This window comes from Calonectris borealis, chromosome 24 (genome assembly GCF_964195595.1).
Source record: "Calonectris borealis chromosome 24, bCalBor7.hap1.2, whole genome shotgun sequence".
NCBI lineage: Eukaryota > Metazoa > Chordata > Aves > Procellariiformes > Procellariidae > Calonectris > Calonectris borealis.
Genome location: NC_134335.1, coordinates 2,278,034 through 2,298,621, shown reverse-complemented (window position 1 = coordinate 2,298,621; position 20,588 = coordinate 2,278,034). Strand labels below are relative to the sequence as shown.

Sequence of the window (20,588 nt, the reverse complement as noted above, 5' to 3'; positions counted from 1 at the left end):
TGGAGACAAATGGTGGTGGTCCCTGTGCCTTGGACTTGAATATGTAGGTTAAAATCAAAGTGGATTTGCTATATCCAATGTGATTTCAATTTCAAGGCTAGCAAATGACTTCTGTGTTTCCTCCATCCACTGTTAAGATTTTCTGTCCCACCCATTGCTGTTTACGTACAATTTAATGTCTGACTCATTGCTACACCACCCAAAGTAGGTGGGATAGCTTCTTTGGTACAGAAACTTTTTGAAGATCCTTGTCCTTGGTTCCACTGTTTCTGGATATAAATAATCAATGCTAGGATGTCAGTTTGTGACAGGCAGAGAAATCATGGCACACTGCTCTTTGAATGGAAACCAAACCAAACCAAAACTATAATGTTGGGGGCTTTAAAAAAGCACAGAGACACAAAATTTCTGTGATAGTCCTGACTGTCTCAGCATTTCATGTTATGCTGCCCCTGCCATTTCACCTATATAGCTGCTACAGGAGCACCTAGAGGCAGTAAGAAACCGATTATTTAGAATCCGGTACAGCCACCACTGAGTGCACTATCGCTAGGGAAGAATTCACTGGAGGGGCTTAAACTCAAGAATGCATTTAACACATCTGGATACCCAATAGGACTGAGTCCCAGTTTTATATGCCTGATGAATGTTCAAAAATGGGATTAGACCAAATGGTTACAGCCATCACAATAATTAAGAACAAAAGTTAAACGGTAATTACAAGGAACTGATTCAATTTCAACAGGACTGAGGAACACAGGCAATTCATAAAGCTGTGGCCATTACCTTTTAATTTGTGCCTCAAAAACATGATGAACTGGTCTCAGAGTTGCTAGTCCCTAACGTTGTAGGTCTGGACTACTACATTCCCTGTGCTCTTACATAACTCATTTCTCACACAGGGTATCTTAAATACCACATACAGATGACCTTTGACATGGTCCCCCTCCACATCCTTCTCTCCAAACTGGAGAGTATGGATTTGATGGGTGGACCCTACAGCGGATGAGGAATTGGTTGGATGGTTGCATCCAGAGGGTAGTGGTCAACGGCTCAATGTCCAGATGGACATTGGTGACGAGTGGTGTCCCGCAGGGGTCCGTATTGGGACAGGTACTGTTTAATATCTTCATCAATGACATAGACAATGGGATCGAGTGCACCCTCAGCAAGTTTGCAGACGACACCAAGCTGAGTGGTGCGGTCGACACGCCTGAGGGACGGGATGCCATCCAGAGGGACCTGGACAAGCTCGAGAAGTGGGCCCGTGTGAACCTCATGAGGTTCAACAAGGCCAAGTGCAGGGCCCTGCACCTGGGTCAGGGCAATCCCCGGTATCAATACAGGCTGGGGGATGAAGGGAGTGAGAGCAGCCCTGCCGAGAAGGACTTGGGGGTACTGGTGGATGAAAAGCTGGACATGAGCCGACAATGTGCGCTCGCAGCTCAGAAGGCCAACCGTATCCTGGGCTGCATCAAAAGAAGCGTGGCCAGTAGGCGAGGGAGGTGATTCAGCCCCTCTACTCTGCTCTGGTGAGACCCCACCTGCAGTGCTGCATCCAGCTCTGGAGCCCTCAGCACAAGAAAGGCATGGACCTGTTGGAGCGGGTCCAGAGGAGGGCCACAAAAATGATCAGGGGGATGGAACACCTCTCCGATGAAGAAAGGCTGAGAGAGTTGGGGTTATTCAGCCTGGAGAAGAGGCGGCTTCGGGGAGACCTTATCGCAGCCTTTCAGTACTTAAAGAGGGCCTATGGGAAAGATGGGGACAAACTTTTCAGCAGGGCCTATTGAGACAGGACAAGGGGGAATGGTTTTAAACTAAAAGAGGGTAGATTTAGACTAGATATAAGGAAGAAATTTTTTACAAGGAGGGTGGTGAAACACTGGAACAGGTTGCCCAGAGAGGTGGTAGATGCCCCATCCCTGTAAACATTCAAGGTCAGATTGGATGGAGTTCTGAGCAACCTGATCTAGTTGAAGATGTCCCTGCCCATGGCAGGGGGGTTGGACTAGATGACTTTGAAAGGTCCCTTCCAACCCAAACTATTCTGTGATTCTATGATTCTATAAACCTGCTTTTTTTTTTTTTTCCTTGCACCCCTCCCCTCCTCCTGACTTTTCAAAATTGTCCTAGATTGACTTGTCATGTTTCTGAAAACTGCTGTTTTGACTCATCTGGGTATCATGATTTGATTACATTTTGCATGCATTACTATCAGGATCTTCAGCTCATTTGAATGGTTCCCAGAAGGAAAGATAGTACATTACCTTGCTATGCTTGTTTCTTTCTCTCTGGTTGGATAGGATAGGGTATTAACTTACACATTCTTGTTGATTATAGCCTGTTCTCAGACACTATCTAGACTATGTCTTGAAATGAATTCTAACTAGGTCAGATTTCAGGGAGGATTACTAAGATGATCATGTGAATGGCAAGGTTATCACAGGAGAAGGAAAATGAAAAGAACTTGGCTTGCTTAGCTTAGGAAGTGATATGATTGCTCACTCTAAATACAATGCGTGATAAACACAAGAGAGAGAGAACTACAAAAGCCACATAACAGTGCTGACAGAAGAACAAGGGGGACAAACGGTCCTATGAACAAAGTCCTTATGTAAATTCAAATGATTTTTCTAATCATCTGGGCAATGAGCAGTCTTCCAAAGAAGGGATAAGTGCCAGGAAACACAGTAACTTTTAAGATAGAGTTAATATATATGACTTTCTGGGACAGCAGTTGGGAGGAGATGACCCATGAGGTCTTTTCCAGTCCTGTTCAGGTTCTTTTGTGAAGTTTATCTTTCAAAATTCCTGTATGTAATTACGCTGCCCTCCAGGAAGTTTCTATGTAGTGCCATCCTTGGTCATGCCATCTTTGTTTCTGCTTGCATGCAAAAATGTCTCATTAGGGACACGTTGCTCTCACTTTTTCTGCATATTTTACATCTTCACAATTTTTAGCTTGGCCTACTAAAGCTGCATTTCTGCAAATACTGATGGCAGTCAATAAACCTGCCTGGTGGTGGTTAATATGAAAAGCCTCTACTTCCTTATGTCTAAGGAAATACTCTGAAGCACTAGTGTTGGAATCAGATTGAGTGCTTCATATAGGATTTAATCAGAACTTAATTGAATTTTAAGAGGATGTTGGTGGTTTGAGGTTAATTGCTTTAGCCCTGCAGCCTGAATTCTTTAGCTAGCTGACTTACCATATTAGAGATCTAAAGAAGGATTTGAGGATTGGCAAGCCAGAGAACTACATTGAAGGGATCTTGCAATTTTCCTTCCTGCATGCCTAACGCCCATTCTGTCTGTGGCTGTTCTAAACAAGCCAGCTTAGAAAAATGCTGTCTGACAACTCAGTTCTTTTGCAGACACTCTCCTGTCTGAAATAACAAATTTATTCTGTAGGTATGAACACATGGTTTCAGAGGCTCACAGGTAAATTGTGCAGCAGCTTCACTTAATCACCTGGATTAAAGAACGTAGGCTAGAAGAAGCAGTGGTGAAAGTGACTAGTATAACCAGAACAAATTGCTACATCAACAAATCAGAATGAAGTTCAGTATCAGTCTGGACTCTGTTTAGTGTGTGGTCTTGTCTGTACTAGACCTGGTTCAGGAATAGATTTCTGTATACCACGCTGTCCTTTTTTATCAGTGTTCCACTTACACCTAAATCTTCATCAGTTCCAGTTTAGTTCAGGGCTCAATGGTCTGACGGTGAGGATGGAGCTGTGTAGCAAAGCAACTCCACTGACCTGTGGTCATGAAGCCTGTGATAGATGATGAGGTGATAGCATTGGGAGGGAAGGCAATAGCCTGTGTAGTTTCTAGGTAAATCCACCTCTGCAGCTAAATGGGTTGCTAAAACAATCCTTGTGTTGATGAGGCTTTGCCAGCCAGGCTACTGGAGCCAATAACTAACTGTGTGCTGTTAGCACACAGCATTCCAATCAATTCATGCTTTCTTGATGCTTTTGTCCTATAACTATGCCTAATAAGGGGGATATTGCATTCAAACAAGAAGCTCCATCAGAAATGATCCTTTTCTGCTATTGCTTATTTACTTACCAGGTAAATCTATTGTGTCCTGTCCTGTAAATGTATTTCAGCTCAGTTTCATTTGTGTTCTTCCTGACTTCCTTTTGGGGGGGGGGAAGGGTGCGGTTATTTTGGGCTTGTGTTGTGGGGTTTTTTTGTGCAAGCGGAAAAGCCAGAGATTGCCTTTTTGAGCTTCTGAAATCAGATAGTACTGGTGAGTTTGAGAACTGACCTGTACACCTTTCAATAGCCTATGAGCTTCTGGTCTCCTGCATTTCAAATAACGCAATTATCGGAGTCCTCCATGTGCAGTGTAGAGAAAAAACCACAACCTATATTCCAAGACTTTGGGTTCTTTAACATCATGTTCGTAACATTTGTAGTGTAACAAGATATGGCTTGCCTGGATTCAGAGTAGTCCACTCCTCTGGGTTGTTCTGTGGGTTGTTCTTCTTAGTGAGCTGCTTTTTTTTTTGTTTTTCTAGAAGAGGCTGTGTACTATGGGCAGAAAATTTTTTTTTTTTTTTTAAATTCAGTAGAGGAGGATGTACAGTTCTGTTAAAAATAGCACATTGTTCTGAAGGAACCTAATGCCACAATACAGCCCCTCCCCTAAACTCCCAAACTGGGAGATCTTGAATTTTGGCTGACTATTCAAGTTGAAAGGAATACTGGTAGCATAAAATTGCTTCACTGTGAAATGATCAGCATTAGCAAAACCATGCATTAGCTTTAGCTGCAAAAAGTGCTGCTTCTTACTGTGAGCAACCTTATGGCACAATTTTTCAACTGTTTCAAAAACTCTTGGTTAAACCCAGCTCAGATTGATTCCTAGCCAGAGGTGTCTGAGGCAGCACTGACCGTGATTTGACCTGGATACCACTTCTTGTTAAATTGTATGTTGCTGCATTGGTGACTTCATCCATAAGCAGCAGAGAGCGTAAGCACAGTGAGGGTTGTGATAGCATAATGCAGGCTAGAGGCTATACACAGCAATCCTTGCATCCAATCTGATAGTATGGAGTTGCAATGAACCATATCTCTAATTGCAATGCTCCAAACTTCAAAGCAATGGACAGTGCTTGTCCCTGTCCTCTGTGTTCAGCTTGCTCTATGCTGTATTCATAGAATCATAGAATCATAGAATCATACAGGTTGGAAAAGACCTCTAAGATCATCGTGTCCAACCGTCAACCCAACACACCATGTCCACTAAACCATGTCCCTAAGCGCCTCATCTACACATCTTTTAAATACTTCCAGGGATGGGGACTCCACCACTTCCCTGGGCAGCCTGTTCCAAGGCCTGATCACTCTTTCAGTAAAGAAATTTCTCCTCATGTCCAATCTAAACCTCCCCTGGCGCAACTTGAGGCCATTTCCTCTCGTCCTATCGCTGTTACTTGGGAGAAGAGACCAACCCCCAGCTCACTACAACCTCCTTTCAGGTAGTTGTAGAGCGCGATGAGGTCTCCCCTCAGCCTCCTCTTCTCCAGACTAAACAACCCCAGTTCCCTCAGCCGCTCCTCATCAGACTTGTGCTCCAGGCCCTTCACCAGCTTCGTTGCCCTCCTCTGGACACGCTCCAGCACCTCCATGTCCTTCTTGTAGTGAGGGGCCCAAAACTGAACACAGGATTCGAGGTGCGGCCTCACCAGTGCCGAGTACAGGGGCACGATCACATCCCTACTCCTGCTGGCCACACTATTCCTAATACAGGCCAGGATGCCGTTGGCCTTCTTGGCCACCTGGGCACACTGCCGGCTCATGTTCAGCCGGCTGTCCACCAGCACCCCCAGGTCCTTTTCCTCCGGGCAGCTTGCCAGCCACTCTTCCCCAAGCCTGTAGCGTTGCCTGGGGTTGTTGTGGCCCAAGTGCAGGACCCGGCACTTGGCCTTGTTGAACCTCATACAGTTGGCCTCGGCCCATCGATCCAGCCTGTCCAGGTCCCTCTGCAGAGCCTTCCTACCCTCCAGCAGATCAAAACTCCCGCCCAACTTGGTGTCGTCTGCAAACTGACTGAGGGAGCACTCGATCCCCTCGTCCAGATCATTGATAAAGATATTGAACAGGACCGGCCCCAGTACTGAGCCCTGGGGAACACCGCTCGTGACCGGCTGCCAACTGGATTTAACTCCCTTCACCACAACTCTCTGGGCTCGGCCGTCCAGCCAGTTTTTTACCCAGCGAAGAGTGTACCTGTCTAAGCCGTGAGCCGCCAGCTTCTCTAGGAGAATGCTGTGGGAGACAGTGTCAAAGGCTTTACTGAAGTCCAGGTAGACCACATCCACAGCCTTTCCCTCATCCACTAGCGGGTCACCTGGTCATAGAAGGAGATCAGGTTGGTCAAGCAGGACCTTGCCTTCCATGAACCCGTGCTGGCTGGGCCTGATCCCCTGGTTGTCCCGGACATGGCTCGTGAGCACCCTCAAAACCAACCGCTCCATGATCTTCCCTGGCACCGAGGTCAGGCTGACTGGCCTGTAGTTCCCCAGATCCTCCTTCTGGCCCTTCTTATAGATCGGCGTCACATTGGCGAGCCTCCAGTCGTCCGGGACTTCCCCAGTTAACCAGGACTGCTGGTAAATGATGGAGAGCGGCTCGGCAAGTTCCTCCGCCAGCTCCCTCAGTACCCTTGGGTGGATCCCATCCGGCCCCATAGACTTGTGAGCATCCAGGTGGCGTAGCAGGTCATTAACTTCATCCTCTTGAATTATGGAGGGTTTATCCTGCTCGTCGTCCTTGTCTTCCAATTGATTTTTCTTTCCTGTGTATGCTTTACTGCAAAAGCTTTTGCAGTCAAGGACTTCACAAAAACTTTTCTTACTTTGCAAACAAAAAGGGAGAAAATCTGGGTCTACAGAAGAATCAATAATGAATATGACTATAAAGATTAAAGACCAAACACTAGGGACTGAACAGTAGAAAGACCTTAGGAAGATTTCAAATGCAGCAAAAGTAAAAAAGCCAGCAGCATATCCTGCTTACATATCATGATCTCTTTCTGATGTGTTCTATGTTGTTCTTCTGCACTCTGCTTTATGTTTGTAAACACCTTGGGTGATGGCTGATTAGATTACAAGTCCTGGGAAAATGTCCCAGTATGTACAGTCTCTTCTGTCTCTTTAACTCACCCATGATTGTGATACCAAGGTGGAGTTAGAAGGTGTTTTAGAATGCAGTTTTTCTATCTGGAAAAGGCCCAGCTCTGCCTTGCTTTTGGCAACATTGACCTATAAAGGCAACATGCCCTACTTTACAAGGTGTCTAATTACATCTTTCTGCTTCGGTCTGCAACAGTCAGACTAGCTCCTTTCTGTCACTTTCTTCAGCAGACTGCTTGTCAGAAATCACTGGGAGATTATTTTTAGGGCTCCCCCTCAACATTACTCTGTGTATCATCCCAACTTGGAACATACTTCTTTTTGCAACCTTATAGGTTCTTATAATAAATATCCATATGTTACTTGGTCTCAGTTACTTATTGAAATAAATTCCAAATATAAGCTTCCTTAATTAAAAGTTCTCTTCTTTCCTATCATCACGTATTTTATTACCTCCTTTGGACTGCAGAACAGGTGTCTCTAATGGATTAACTACAGTAGAGTTAAATCCACTGGATTTTCAGCTCCCTGTGGATGTGTGAGGTATTATGGGAATACAGCTTTAATTTGAATATCCACTACAGCTTGGCTGCTTGCAGAATGCTAAACGCTATTCTCCTAGACATCCAAACTCAAGCTCTAGCAATTGTCTGTCTATTCAAGTGAAAATCTTAGTTACTTGCTTTTTGTTCTCACTGCTTTCTTTGCAGGTTTAAAGAATTTCCTGCCCAGCTCATCAAAAGAGCAAATCACCTTCCACAGCCCCAAGGGTTTGCAATGCATCTCGCCCTTAATGCAGACGGTAGAGGAGACCCCTCAGCCCATCCCAGTGAAGATCAAAGGACATATTCCCAAATGGATTAACGGCAGTCTTCTGAGGAATGGTCCTGGGAAGTTTGAGTTTGGCGAGGAGAAGTAAGTCCAGGTTTGGTGAGTTTGTCAAATGACTCTGGCCTGAGTTCTGCCTAAACCTAAAGGGGACCCCCACAAATGTCTCATCACTGTTTGGAGCACCTTGTAGTTTCTTTTTAAGTAAGGCAAGGAAGAAATGCTTATGTTATCATTCTTTTAAGAACAGTTTCTCCCTCATCTGGAAACTCCCAGTGGGCTCTCTGGGCGTTGGAGAAGCTGAGTCACAGAGAGGCTGTGACCTACTCAGAATGATGTCATGCGGGAACAGAGCCGGGGATTAAAACATCCACACTCCTAGTCCTTTGTCATTAACAAAAGTCCGTCCCACGAGCACTCTGAAATCTGGGGCAGGATTCGTAAAGTTGATTGCACTAAATTGAGTGAGTTCCTTTAGAAGCAAATCCATCTCATTCTGAAAATAATATATTAAAATATTTCAAGAAGTCAACTACTGCCTTTGGCTTGGAATCTGCCATTCTAGCTAATTGACAAACCTAGCTCTTCCTCCAACAAAGCTGATGGCAGCAACTGGCCAAAGGTGATCATCTTATATTTCCAGAGATAGACATAAGGATTTCTCAAAGTCTCAGAGACTTCTCATTTTGGAGATAACAGCATCCTGCAAACAGCTGAGAGCTAAAGGCTCCTTCTTGTGCAGTTGGGCTTTCAGTAATAATTTCTATTCTTGTTGTGCAGTAAAGCACAATTTATATTCCCTATGCAGAAGTCTGCAGAGTGATTGGTTTACCAGTAAAGATTATTTCCCCCAAAAGCGTATACATAGCATTTTCAGAAGTCCCTGAGGTCCACTTTCAAAAGTAATATAGGGAGCCCAAATCTCACTGAAAGTCAGCATCTAACTTCAGGTCCCACAGCTGCAAATACACTTGATTTGCTTCACTCAATAAAAATATTTTCCCAGACTCATCACAAGGCTATGCATGTTTAAGTGTTCATGGGATCTGGGCATTAGCTTTTTGCAAACAATAATAAACCCAAAGGCAAGAGGGAACAGTATAGGAGAACATCATACAGTGCCCAACTTTTGTTCTCTTATTTATCTCTTCCTGAAGATTTAACCATTGGTTTGATGGCATGGCCCTGTTGCATCAATTCCGGTTGGAGAATGGCACAGTGACATACCGGAGCAAGTTTCTGCAAAGCAGTTCCTACCTGACTAACAGCCAGCACAACCGCATCGTGGTCTCAGAATTTGGGACGCTGGCAATGCCAGACCCATGCAAGAGTGTCTTTGGGCGCTTCATGTCACGCTTTGAGATGCCACGTAAGAGGGTTTCTAAGAAACAAGAAATGTTCTGAGATTTTCTTGGGGAACTTGTGGTTAGGTTTAACGGGAGATGTGAGGAAGTCTGGTAGGCCTATTCCAAGCCCATGTTTTTCTTAGAAGATGACCCCTTGGAACAACAACAACAACAAAAAATGCAAGTTGGTGTCAGACTTAGCTGGGAGAGGCACATTCAGTTCAATGTTTTAGTGCCACTTCAGCTCACTCGATTCCAGAGTTTGTTGCAAATTTCCAACAGAAATCTTTCCCCAAAGAACACCCTGTGCAGTCCCGATAATGAGCATTACAATCTGCCAGTCTACCTGAGACACAGCTTTGCCCTTAAAACACCTTGCTTTGATAAGCTTGTAGGGTAAGTGGGCTAATCCTTCCCTTCCTGTACTAAGGTGCAGGAGATGATATGAGTAGGGTGAGAGATGGTGTTGCACAGAAACCTATAGGATTCTATGTGTGTCAGGAAAGAAATTGGCTTAAATGCAAGCAAAGTACTTTCCACTAAAACAAGAACAGACCTAAAGTTTGCAACTTGTTGCTCATGTGTGTGACCATCTTCTGCTTCTTATCTTCCCTGAGGAGAGGGATCCTGTCCTGCTATGTCATCTGTTCTCTTCAAAGGTGCTCGTACCTTCACCCATTGGTCTGCCTAGCTCCCCAACTCCCCACCTCACCCCAGCGCTCTCAATAAATCTCAGAACTATTTACATCCCCGATCTTTTCCAAGCTCCAGCAGGTTGTTCCTGCACACCCTTGCCTATTTGACTCTTTACATACCTGTAGGCTATTCCTTACTACAAGAAGGCCTGTCCTCTGGGCTTTTCCTGTACCAACTTCAGGGTCTGTGTTCACCACACACACAATGTTCAATTGGGGGAATCACTTTTTCCTCAGCTCTTCTCAGCCACCTGGCTAGTGAGTCTCAGCTCTCAGTGAGGAGTAGCAAGAACAGCTCTGGCTGTTGTACACGTGTAGCTCTCAAAAGGCATCTCCCTGACTCAGTTTTAAAGTGAAAGAGAATAAGGAAGAAGAAGCATTCCCTGTCCAAGCCCTGTCACACAAGTAGTGTCCCTGCCCACCCCTCAGCCCAAGTTGTAGCTTCAAGTCTTGCCTCTCTTGTTTCCAATGCTGTAAATCAAACATGGCACTCTTCATATGGCTGTCAGAGGACAGGACTTTGGCTAGGGAGGAAAGGGAGAAGGATATGAAGAAATAAAAGGTCAGAAACAAAGGGCATATGAAGTATGATGATTATCTTGACTTCACTGCAGTGATTTCTACAAGAACCCGTCCCTGTCCTTTTATCCTGAACTCACCTGTGCAGACAGTTTCCTGAGTGCCTTTGTAGATTAGTGAGATATTTCTAATCAATCACAGAGGGATTAGTGTCATTGCAAATGGGTTTACTTGTTTAAACATGTCTAACTTGCTATAATGTGACGTGAGCTTAAACATGTCTAACTTGCTATAATGTGACGTGAGCTTAAACAGATCTGTGTACAACTCCGTGATTTCGTTTCAGAACCAAGTGACAATGCCAGCGTGAACTACGTTGTGTATAAAGGAGACTATTATGTCAGCAATGAGAACATCTTCATGTACAAAGTGGACCCGGAAACGCTTGAAACGAAGGAAAAGGTGAGGGCCGATGGGATAAGGGGGTTAACTTATGGTACAGGAGAATCAATCCTTGCTGTTTCTAAGAGCAATAAGGGGGAACCCAGATTCCAAAAGAAATGATCAGTGCAGCTCTGGGCCATAGCCATAAGCAGCTTCATGGTGTGCTGAAGTCCCTGAAAAATCTACTTAGCAATAAGGCAGCTCTCATGAGTGAAGATTCAGTCACTGCCCACTGTAGCAAGCAAGGGGAGAGACAGATACAGACTCGTTTCCGTTTGGGTACAGCTGGCATTCTTCCAGTGCACTCACTACTTGTCTGGACTTGTCTGAACCTACCAGTATGTGAAGAATAAAAGCGCATACAGGAAGAAGTTAACATCACTGATCTCAGATCTGTATTCTTACCCATCTCTTCATTCTTCCTATCTGTTCCCTTTATCTCCTTTTTACACCAGGAATCCCTCCCTCCCTACAGGATCAGTTGTAAGTCATGAAGAAACTGTTTATGAACTATAGCGTGCTACTTGCATATTGAAATGGAGAGTTTGATGATTTGCTGTTTTATCTGTTTTGTAAACCATAATGCAGTGATGAAAAGATGCATGGGTGTTTTTAGTTTGAACGTTCAGCTCTGTTGAGCCATCTTGTCATTAAAAAAAAAATCCCCTTAAGCTGCTTTGTAGATGCAGACTGGTATTTTTTGGCTAAGTGAAGAAATGGAAGGGATGATTTCACATTTAAACTCTCCAATTTGAAATGCCTTAAAAGGATATGGTTTTCTAAGCTTCCAGCGGTATGGCGCTCTTTTCTACTGGGGCCTTCCAAAGGGTCTCAGGTTGGATACCTGAAAGCCATTTTTTTAAACTTTTGGAAACGAAGCATATCTTCCATGCTTTAATGTTTCAATGCATGGTTTGATCTTCCTCCAACTTTTTTCTTCAGACTTTCTTCCCAACACCTCCCCTCCACTGTCTGAGCCCAAACCACTCCTTAACCCAGGAATAGGAATACATGTTAACAGTGCTCACAACTGTACCTTTGCCCTTACTGTTCCTTCTAGCTGTAGACAGTGAAGCTAAACTGTTTTCTCTGTGGGGAGAGTAAACACGGACTGTCAATTAGCTATGGGTGCTTTCAAAAAACTTTGTGATTTTTGGGGAGTGACTGTCTCTTCACGCATGTCTGTCTGTGGATATTACATGGGGTCCTAGCTAAAATGCTCATATGGGCAACATTCCCACTGTGTCAGCACTTCCTGCCATTAGTAATATTCATGTCTCCCAGAGAAATGGCTAGTGCTATTAGTCCCATTTTACTGGTAGGACTAACACAGAGAGAAACATTGTTAATTTTTCAAGGATTTCGGGCAGATTGCCGGCAAAATGAAGGCTTAAGTCCAGATCCCATGTTAGGGCCCTAATCATCAAGCTATTCTTCCTCAGACTTTCACAAAATCAACATTTAGAAAGACTGTGGCTTGCTACAGAGCAACAGGAAACTTCTACACTGACTGAAAATCTTTGGCACTTGCAGGTAGACTGGAGCAAATTTGTTGCAGTGAATGGGGCCACTGCTCATCCTCATTATGAGTCTGATGGGACAACATACAACATGGGCAATTCCTATGGGAGACATGGTAAGACTGGGTATAACTAGGCCTGGCTTGTGGGCAGGGTGTACAGGCTGCTTCTTGCTGCTGCTTCAAGGAGCAGTTATTGAAAAAACTTCAGTGAGACCTTGAAAATGCTGTTTCTCTTTGTATCAAAATGATGGCAAACCAGATTAGTTCTTAATTCAGGGTGTCAGTCTGTCCCATAAAAATGGTTTCTCTCAGCATTTAGTTTCAGATGCTTTTGACTTTGTCCTGTGAATATCCAACAGATTCCCCTCTTCCTCTCCCAACCTTTGATGGAAAACAGGAGAATGATTTTTAAAGTCCCATCCAGCATTGAAGCCTCATCTGAAGAATTTTGACAATTAGCCGCACATTTTCCACTTACAATAATTGGCTTTTGTTAAGGACCATAAGGGTTTATACAGGAGAGAAGGTGGAATTTATTATAGTGACCTGGCTATCTTACAGCAAAGCTGAATTTTCTGGGATATTTTTCTTCTTCCCAAAACTATGAGCGTTACATCTAGTTGGGATCTAGTTACATCGACATGGCTGCTCAGAGCTAGCATTCACCATTAGTTACATGAAGGCCGCCTTCTTCAAGTGCCCAAGGCCCGTGAAAACAGCCACTGCCCTTTATTATGATACCTCAGGCTGGTTCCAGTTCACTGAACAGTTGCCCAGTTTTGATCATTTTTCATTCTTGCTGTTTTCATTTCCTTTTGGCTTTAGCAATATCTAGCTTTGCAGCACATGCTGTTTTCAGCTGGAGAGATCAAACTGTAGATTATTATTCAAATGTGCCATTCTTTCCTGCCTGTGTGCTCAGATTTATGAAATAAGCATCAGTCATCACCAAGGCTCAAAGTTTTCATTTCCTTTGATACACAAGCTATGAACTTGTTTTTCTTCCTGATCCTGTTATTATAGGATACCCTAAGTTAACATAAGGAATGCATTGCAGACAGTAAAATTAGATGGCAGTCCACCAGACTGAGAAGATCCTTCTTCTTCCTTTCAAGCTTCTTTTTTTGCTATGTAATCCTCTGTTGATTGTTTTATTGACTTGATAACTGCCTTTTTGTTTTCTGCTCAGTTTAGCTATGACTGTGGTTCTTCCTAGTATTCTAGGAAAACAGAAAGGAACAGAGCCTGACTTTGGTTTTATGAATATGGACAGTCTCACATCTCAGTGGCGTTGAACACCCTTTCTCTTTTCCAGGGTCTAGGTATAATATCATTCAGGTCCCTCCACAAAAGTCAAATTGTAATGACACGTTAGAGGGAGCAAAAGTGCTGTGCTCCATTGCTCCAATGGATAAGATGAAACCCTCCTACTATCACAGCTTTGGTAAGAATGCTCTCTATTTCAAACTCTGTGGATTTAGCCTACTGTGAGGCAGAAAGGGCTGTTCACTGCCCTCTGCCCCTGAGATTTTTTATCATCTCATTTGCCTAATACTCGGATGATATCTCTTTCCTTCTCTTTTCAGGAATGAGTGAAAACTACATAATTTTCATTGAGCAACCCATCAAGCTGAATCTGTTGCAAATTATCACTTCCAAACTCCGTGGGAAAGCCATTTCTGAAGGGATAAGCTGGGAGCCTCAGTACAATACTTGCTTCCATGTGGTGAATAAGCACACTGGGGAGGTAGGTGGATCTTTGGCCTTTCCAGCAGCTGTGCAGCTGCAGCTGGCATCTTAGATCCCAAGAGAAGAGTGCTGGGTAGCAGCCACAGATAGCTGTATGAATCAATCCAGAAATTACTGCAATATAGGCTTTATAAGCATGGCTATAAGTTTATTAGAAATGGGATTACTTCATGTATTTTCCTCTCTATTTATTCATTTATTTGCCAGCCCTAAAAGAACAGGCATAAATAAGCAGTTTGGGGTTCCTGGGACTGCAGCACAGGGACTGAAATGCAGTTCCCAAGTACTACGGAATATAAAAAGGTCAGTCATAGCCTGGGAATGATGGTGTAGGGATGGAGTCACGACAGCAAGGGGCCTATCCTGGGCTGCTTTACATTTTGGCTTTTCTTTATCTGGTTTTGCCTACTTACTGGCTTAAAGCAGCCATTCTGTAGTAACACAAGGGCACAAGACAAATACCAAGGAATGAGTGGGGAATGAAATGGGGGAGAGAAGAGAAAACTCTTTGAGGTGTGGCTAGGATCTTTAAAGAGGAAATTTAGCCTCTCTTATGGTCACCATAGGTGCTGCCAGGGCAGTGGTACAGTAAGCCCTTTGCTACTTTCCATCAAATCAATGCGTTTGAAGATCATGGCTGTGTGGTCCTTGATCTGTGCTGCCAGGATGATGGAACAACTCTGGCTACTTACAAACTTCAGAATCTGCGGAGGAGTGGGGAAGGTCTAGATCAGGTAAGATCTGTGCATTTGTGTTGCATAGGATCTGATGGGGCCCCATGCTGGTTGAGTTACTTTTCTGAAGCAATGTTCAGGTTAATAGAATGGAGAACACTATGGGGGACCACAAGGCGGAGGATGTGAACTGGGGAAAGGAACCATGACTATATTGAAAAACTAAAATTATGATCTATTGATATGTTGGTATTTGTCTTTCCTTTTAAATCTCTTAGCAGATAATCTCCATGGAGCCTTTCCTTGAAACTTTTAAAACTGGTGTGTGACACAGATCTCCATCAGCCTGGCAGAATGTACTTCTGTTTTAAAATGTCATTTTTAATGAGACTCATTTTCCATATCCCTGTGTAATAAAATTTTCCCCTAAGAAAGTGTGCAAAATAAGTTTTTGCATGACTTTTAAAAGGCAAAAGAAAAAGAAACCCTGTTGTTTAAAGGCATTGCTTCAGAAATCCAGCCTTTATTATGTAAATCACAGAAACACAAACATCACAGAAACCCCTACATTGTTTCTCACATTCACCTCACAACAGCATGTACTCATAAATCACTTACTATGTCCAACTCTGTCAAAAGCACCATTTAAAGCTATTTAAAAGGCATTATTTTGCATGGGTCATACACTGGAAAAGTGGGGCTGCTTTCAGTTTCTTGTACTGCAGATGTGTTTATTGGAAACCCACCATACTGTGGGTGAAGGGCAAGCATTTCTACAACATGTTCAGACAAATCTGAACTTCCTCTGTCTATGTTCTGATCTGTCTAGAAGCAAGTCAGTTCTGATCTGAAAAGTGTATAGTTGTGTCCCTGTAGGGTCATTTTGTTCTGCTTTCCTTTGTTGTTTTTTTGCAAAGATGTGGTGAACATTAATTCAAGTACAGCATAGTGTTAATTTGCAAACTGGTTCCAGCTTTTGTTCAGTCTTCTCTGAGCACAAAAGAGATATAATTTGATCTGTCTGAAGGTGTCCTTATGTCAACATTAGGCCTGTGTTTCCAACACCTGCATTCTTTAACTGACAAGTAGCATAGCCATTAAACTGTATACACACACGAGTGCAAGTCATTTCAGAACAGAATCTTAAATTTACGCTGCACCGAAAGAGTAAGGCATGCCTGAGCATGATTTGTCTGTTTTCCCTGAATCGTGCTTAGTGCTTTTGCTTGCTAACTAAACCGTATTTTGCCTGGCAGAGTTCCTCAACCAATCAGTTTACTGTGGTTACATAAAATATAAAAGCTTTGAAAATAGGGTTTCAAGATTAACACATATGATTGAAGTGAAGTTTCACATTGAACTGGTGAGTTACAGATTGAAGTAACTGAAAAACACCAGAACAGGGTCCTTGCCACCTATTTTATTTAGAAGGCTTGATATTTGGAAGTATTATGGGTTCTAAACTTGGCTTGAACAGAACTTTAGTGGCAATGGTGGAATTATTCCTCTCATGCAACTCGCTGAATGTGTGCCACACTGGGGGCTGCTAGTTTGCTCTCCCCTTTGCTCCCCAAATAAATCCACCACTTCCCAAACTTCCCACACTTCCCAAACATGAAGTCCATGTGTACCTGAGAACGGAAGAGGAAAATCATGCAGGCTAACTTCAGGCATCGAACTGAGGTACAGTAGTCTCCTTCTGCTTGCCTTATCATCCAGGGGAGAAGGAGGCTCCTTCAGAGGCTGACGTAGAGCATTTAGGCAGATATTTCCAGGCATCCTCTAGACAAGCCCCTCCTTCCATTAATGTCACAGAGAGCTGACATTTACACTCCAAGATCAACAGCAAGCAGTATGGTCGGTGTCCGTATCGTGCTGTCATCCCACAAAGATCTGAGACAGTCTACAATCAAGCAGTTTTTCTTCTGAATCTTTGTAACCGCATGCAGCTTATATACTTACAAAGTTCTTCTTCCATGCATGGTTCATATTATTTAAAATAACGTGGAAGTTTCTCAGCGCTTTGTTCAGCCTCAGGCTTCCAAAGTGGGACTGCCACTAATCACCAATAGGGCTGTAGAGGGTGGGTTTCCAGCAGGGGTATCCCCTCTGCTTGCTCAGTGCTACGGAGGTCCGATTTTCTGTAATCCCCCAATTAGCTCATGATCTTGGTTGGGCAAGAAGGACCTAAGTCACACAGTCAGTGGGTCATATGTGGACAGGCTGTAAAAAGGATCAAAAAGTGAGTCTGTTCTAACTGAATAAAATATAGTGCAGCATATGTCCCAATGCTGGATTTGGAGGATAACGGAGTGATTTGCATACCCAACTCAGCATTGAAAGCAATGCTGACCCATTTAACTGATTGTCATTTTGTTTTCTACTGTAAAGAACTGGAACAAGAAGAGCCCTTACCAGAACTTGGTAAAACAAATAATAGAAAGAAGAAGATTTCAGGGGTAGGAGGAATGTCTAAAACTTCAGAATTGTTCCCGAAAAAGGCACTTAGCCCGAAACGCCACTCTCCTTTCTCCATCAGCATAACTTTCTGTCTCTGCAATAGATCTATGACTCAATATCCCGAGCCTTCCCTCGTCGCTTTGTTCTCCCATTGAATGTGAATTCAGATACACCTGTGGGGAAGAATCTGAACCCACTGTCTTATACATTGGCAAGGGCTGTGAAAGATGCAGATGGCAAGGTATGTATTAAAGACTTACATAACTGCATTTATGGCTGTGGTGAGATTGCCTGCAACAGTTATCATCCTGTGCTATTATCTTCTCAGATCTTGTCCATCAAGCAAGCAAGCAAGGTTTGGTGATTACTAAGATGGGACTTAGTGTTTTAGTACAAAGACTACCACATTGCCTTAAACGAGAGAGCAAAGACAGATTGTGACTTACCAAAAATGCCCAAGTGGATTATGAGCCTTTACAATAATTGGCCAAACTTCAGCTTCTTCATTGACAAAATCCTCCATGCTTTCACCTGGATAGAGAACTGTTCTTTGTTTCCAGCTCTGAACAATCCTACAGAGTGGCATTCGGTGGTATAGAACACGTGTTGTCCACTGTGAGTGGAGTCATCTCTGTGTGTGCTTTGTACATCAGATTGCTAAGTGCTGGACCTGGGATTTTCTGAGCTAGGAGTGCAGGAATACATGGGCTTGCTCCTGTTTTTCACATTAGACTGATCCTTGAAGTTTCCAAGGTCTGCGATGATGAGTCAGTTCTTTGGGTGAAACAGATAAGGGAGATGGAATTGGTGCTTCCAATTCCTGCCTCAGTGCAACGTCAGGCTCATCTTTAAACATTTCTTCTCCACAATGCTTGTGCAGTGGGTTGTTGGGACCATTCAGGTCTTCTGCCCAGTCGAAGCTAAACTGACACTTCTGTAATGCATACCTCTTCTAGGTCTGGTGCACACATGAAAATCTCCACCCTGAAGGCTTTGAAAAGGTTGGGGGCTTGGAGTTCCCCCAGATTAACTACTCTCAGTACAATGGTAGGAGGTACCGCTACTTCTATGGATGTGGTTTTCGGCATTTGGTTGGAGATTCCTTGATCAAGGTTGATGTGGAGACCAAGAATTTCAAGGTGAGGTGAAGTGAGATTATATTTTTTCAGCAATGGGAGTCATTCCACTGAACTGGCCTTGAAGATATGTCATTTTCTAGGCACTTCACTCTTTTGGGGTCTTTGTTCAAATGGGTCTGAGATGAGATTCCTAATTTCATCTCTCACCTAGCACCTATGAATGCTTACCAAACAGGAGAGGATATCCAGGTTCCTAGATAGATGATGGAACAGAAAGGGTTGGATAAAGTATGCATGTGTCTTCCAGGCCAAAGAAGAGTCATCTCTTACCAGACAGTACAGAAAATACCCAAGTAGCATAGGCAGTTGGAGATAAACTGCCGAAGTATTTATGACTGGGGCAAGAAACAAGGTTTAGGATATTTCCAACTGCAAACACAAGGGCTGCATCAAAAGAAGTGTGGCCAGTAGGCAAGGGAGGTGATTCTGCCCTCTACTCTGCTCTGCTGAGACCCCACCTGCAGTACTGCGTCCAGCTCTGGAGCCCTCAGCACAAGAAAAACAGACCTGTTGGAGCGGGTCCAGAGGAGGGCCACGAAAATGATCAGGGGGATGGAACTCCTCTCCTTGAAGAAAGGCTGCGAGAGTTGGGGTTATTCAGCCTGGAGAAGAGAAGGCTTCGGGGAGACCTTATTGCAGCCTTTCAGTACTTAAAGGGGGCTTATGGGAAAGATGGGGACAGACATTTTAGCAGGACCTGTTGCAACAGGACAAGGGGGAATGGTTTTAAACTAAAAGAGGGTAGATTTAGACTAGATATAAGGAAGAAATTTTTTACCAGGAGGCTGGTGAAACACTGGCACAGGTTGCTCAGAGAGGTGGTAGATGCCCCGTCTCTGGAAACATTCAAGGTCAGGTTGAGCAACCTGATCTAGTTGAAGATGTCCCTGCCCACGGCAGGGAGGCTGGACTAGATGACCTTTAAAGGTCCCTTCCAACCCAAACTATTCTATGATTCTATTCTATGAAACACAAGCTGGGATTTTCCCTGTGTCTCCCTTAAGCAGGGAATAATGATCTCCAAAGCCTTAAATTCTTATTAATCAGAGACTTTCCTGGAGGGTAGATAGAGTTAGGAATCCTCAGAAAAAGATACCCATTTTAATTGTTCTGCTCCGGATACTCATTTTGCAGTAAGAGTGCCCTCCTTCAGCACAGCTTTGGGTTGCTATGGCTCTGCCTGCAGTAGGAGCAGCAGCTATGCCCTCAGGTGGTGATGGTGATAGATCTCCTCTCTGCTGGCATGGCACCTCTCTCTCCACACTGCCTGGGCACAACATGATCTGCACTAGAATGGTGTGAAGGTGGCTTTGCCGGCTAGGACGGTGGTGTTTTCTGAGCTTGTAGCTTATACCTGTGCCAGTGCAAACTATTGGATGAAATAAGTAACAGGAATCCTTTTCACTGCCTGTTTTCATGATGCCTGGCACAATGGGCATGCTGTCACAACATCGTACTACTAGAATCAAAAGAATTAATTAAAAGGTTGAACTATAGGTTTCTTGGAGCACAGAGCATGCCTGGTATCTTTGTGGAGAGCACTCCAACTTGCTAACTGTAGTAGACAAGTATTAATGAAATGAAACACATCCATATGTTACTGTGCTTGCTAGATTTGGCAGGAGGATGGATCCTACCCATCAGAGCCTGTGTTTGTGCCAGTGCCTAATGCCACGGCAGAAGACAGTGGAGTCATCTTGTCTGTTGTGGTCTCCCCCACTGAGGTAACTTATTGCTACTAGTTTGTCAAAGTCATATAGTATTAGGTATACTTTCTAAACCACAAAACTGAATTTGAGGCTCTCTGGCAGATAGTTCTAGCACCATGCTCCCCACAGTGTGTGCCTCTGCAACCGCCAAGCACAGCCAGGTAAACTTCAAACTTGGAATGTCAGTGTTTCTTGAGTGGCATCTGTGACTATCAGTGCTCCTGGCCAACTGTCTTACAGGTTTAGTCTGTATGGTCTGGTTGTGCCTGACCGTATGGCCTGGTTGTACATTTGGACTCCCTTGTGGGTGACAGATGTAGTGGGTTGAACAGTGGAATGAAGTTCAGCCTGGG

At 43.9% G+C, this 20,588-nt stretch overlaps 1 protein-coding gene across 8 annotated transcripts in view; it reads left to right on the top strand.

Moving 5' to 3' along the window:
• LOC142092638 (succinate dehydrogenase [ubiquinone] cytochrome b small subunit, mitochondrial-like) overlaps positions 1-20,588 on the top strand; it is a 56,309-nt gene that overhangs the window by 32,052 nt on the left and 3,669 nt on the right. For 5 of the 8 annotated variants that reach the window (XM_075172869.1, XM_075172868.1, XM_075172874.1 and 2 more), the window contains 10 exons: positions 7,861-8,065; positions 9,136-9,347; positions 10,885-11,000; positions 12,516-12,618; positions 13,820-13,948; positions 14,091-14,251; positions 14,820-14,987; positions 17,491-17,628; positions 18,344-18,526; positions 20,140-20,250. In XM_075172869.1, coding sequence (XP_075028970.1) covers positions 7,861-8,065; positions 9,136-9,347; positions 10,885-11,000; positions 12,516-12,618; positions 13,820-13,948; positions 14,091-14,251; positions 14,820-14,987; positions 17,491-17,628; positions 18,344-18,526; positions 20,140-20,250 — 1,526 coding nt within the window. Of the gene's footprint in view, positions 1-7,860; positions 8,081-9,135; positions 9,348-10,884; positions 11,001-12,515; positions 12,619-13,819; positions 13,949-14,090; positions 14,252-14,819; positions 14,988-17,490; positions 17,629-18,343; positions 18,527-20,139; positions 20,251-20,588 lie in introns of those variants that run through there. The other 3 variants (XM_075172875.1, XM_075172871.1, XM_075172870.1) reach the window with 3 other exon arrangements.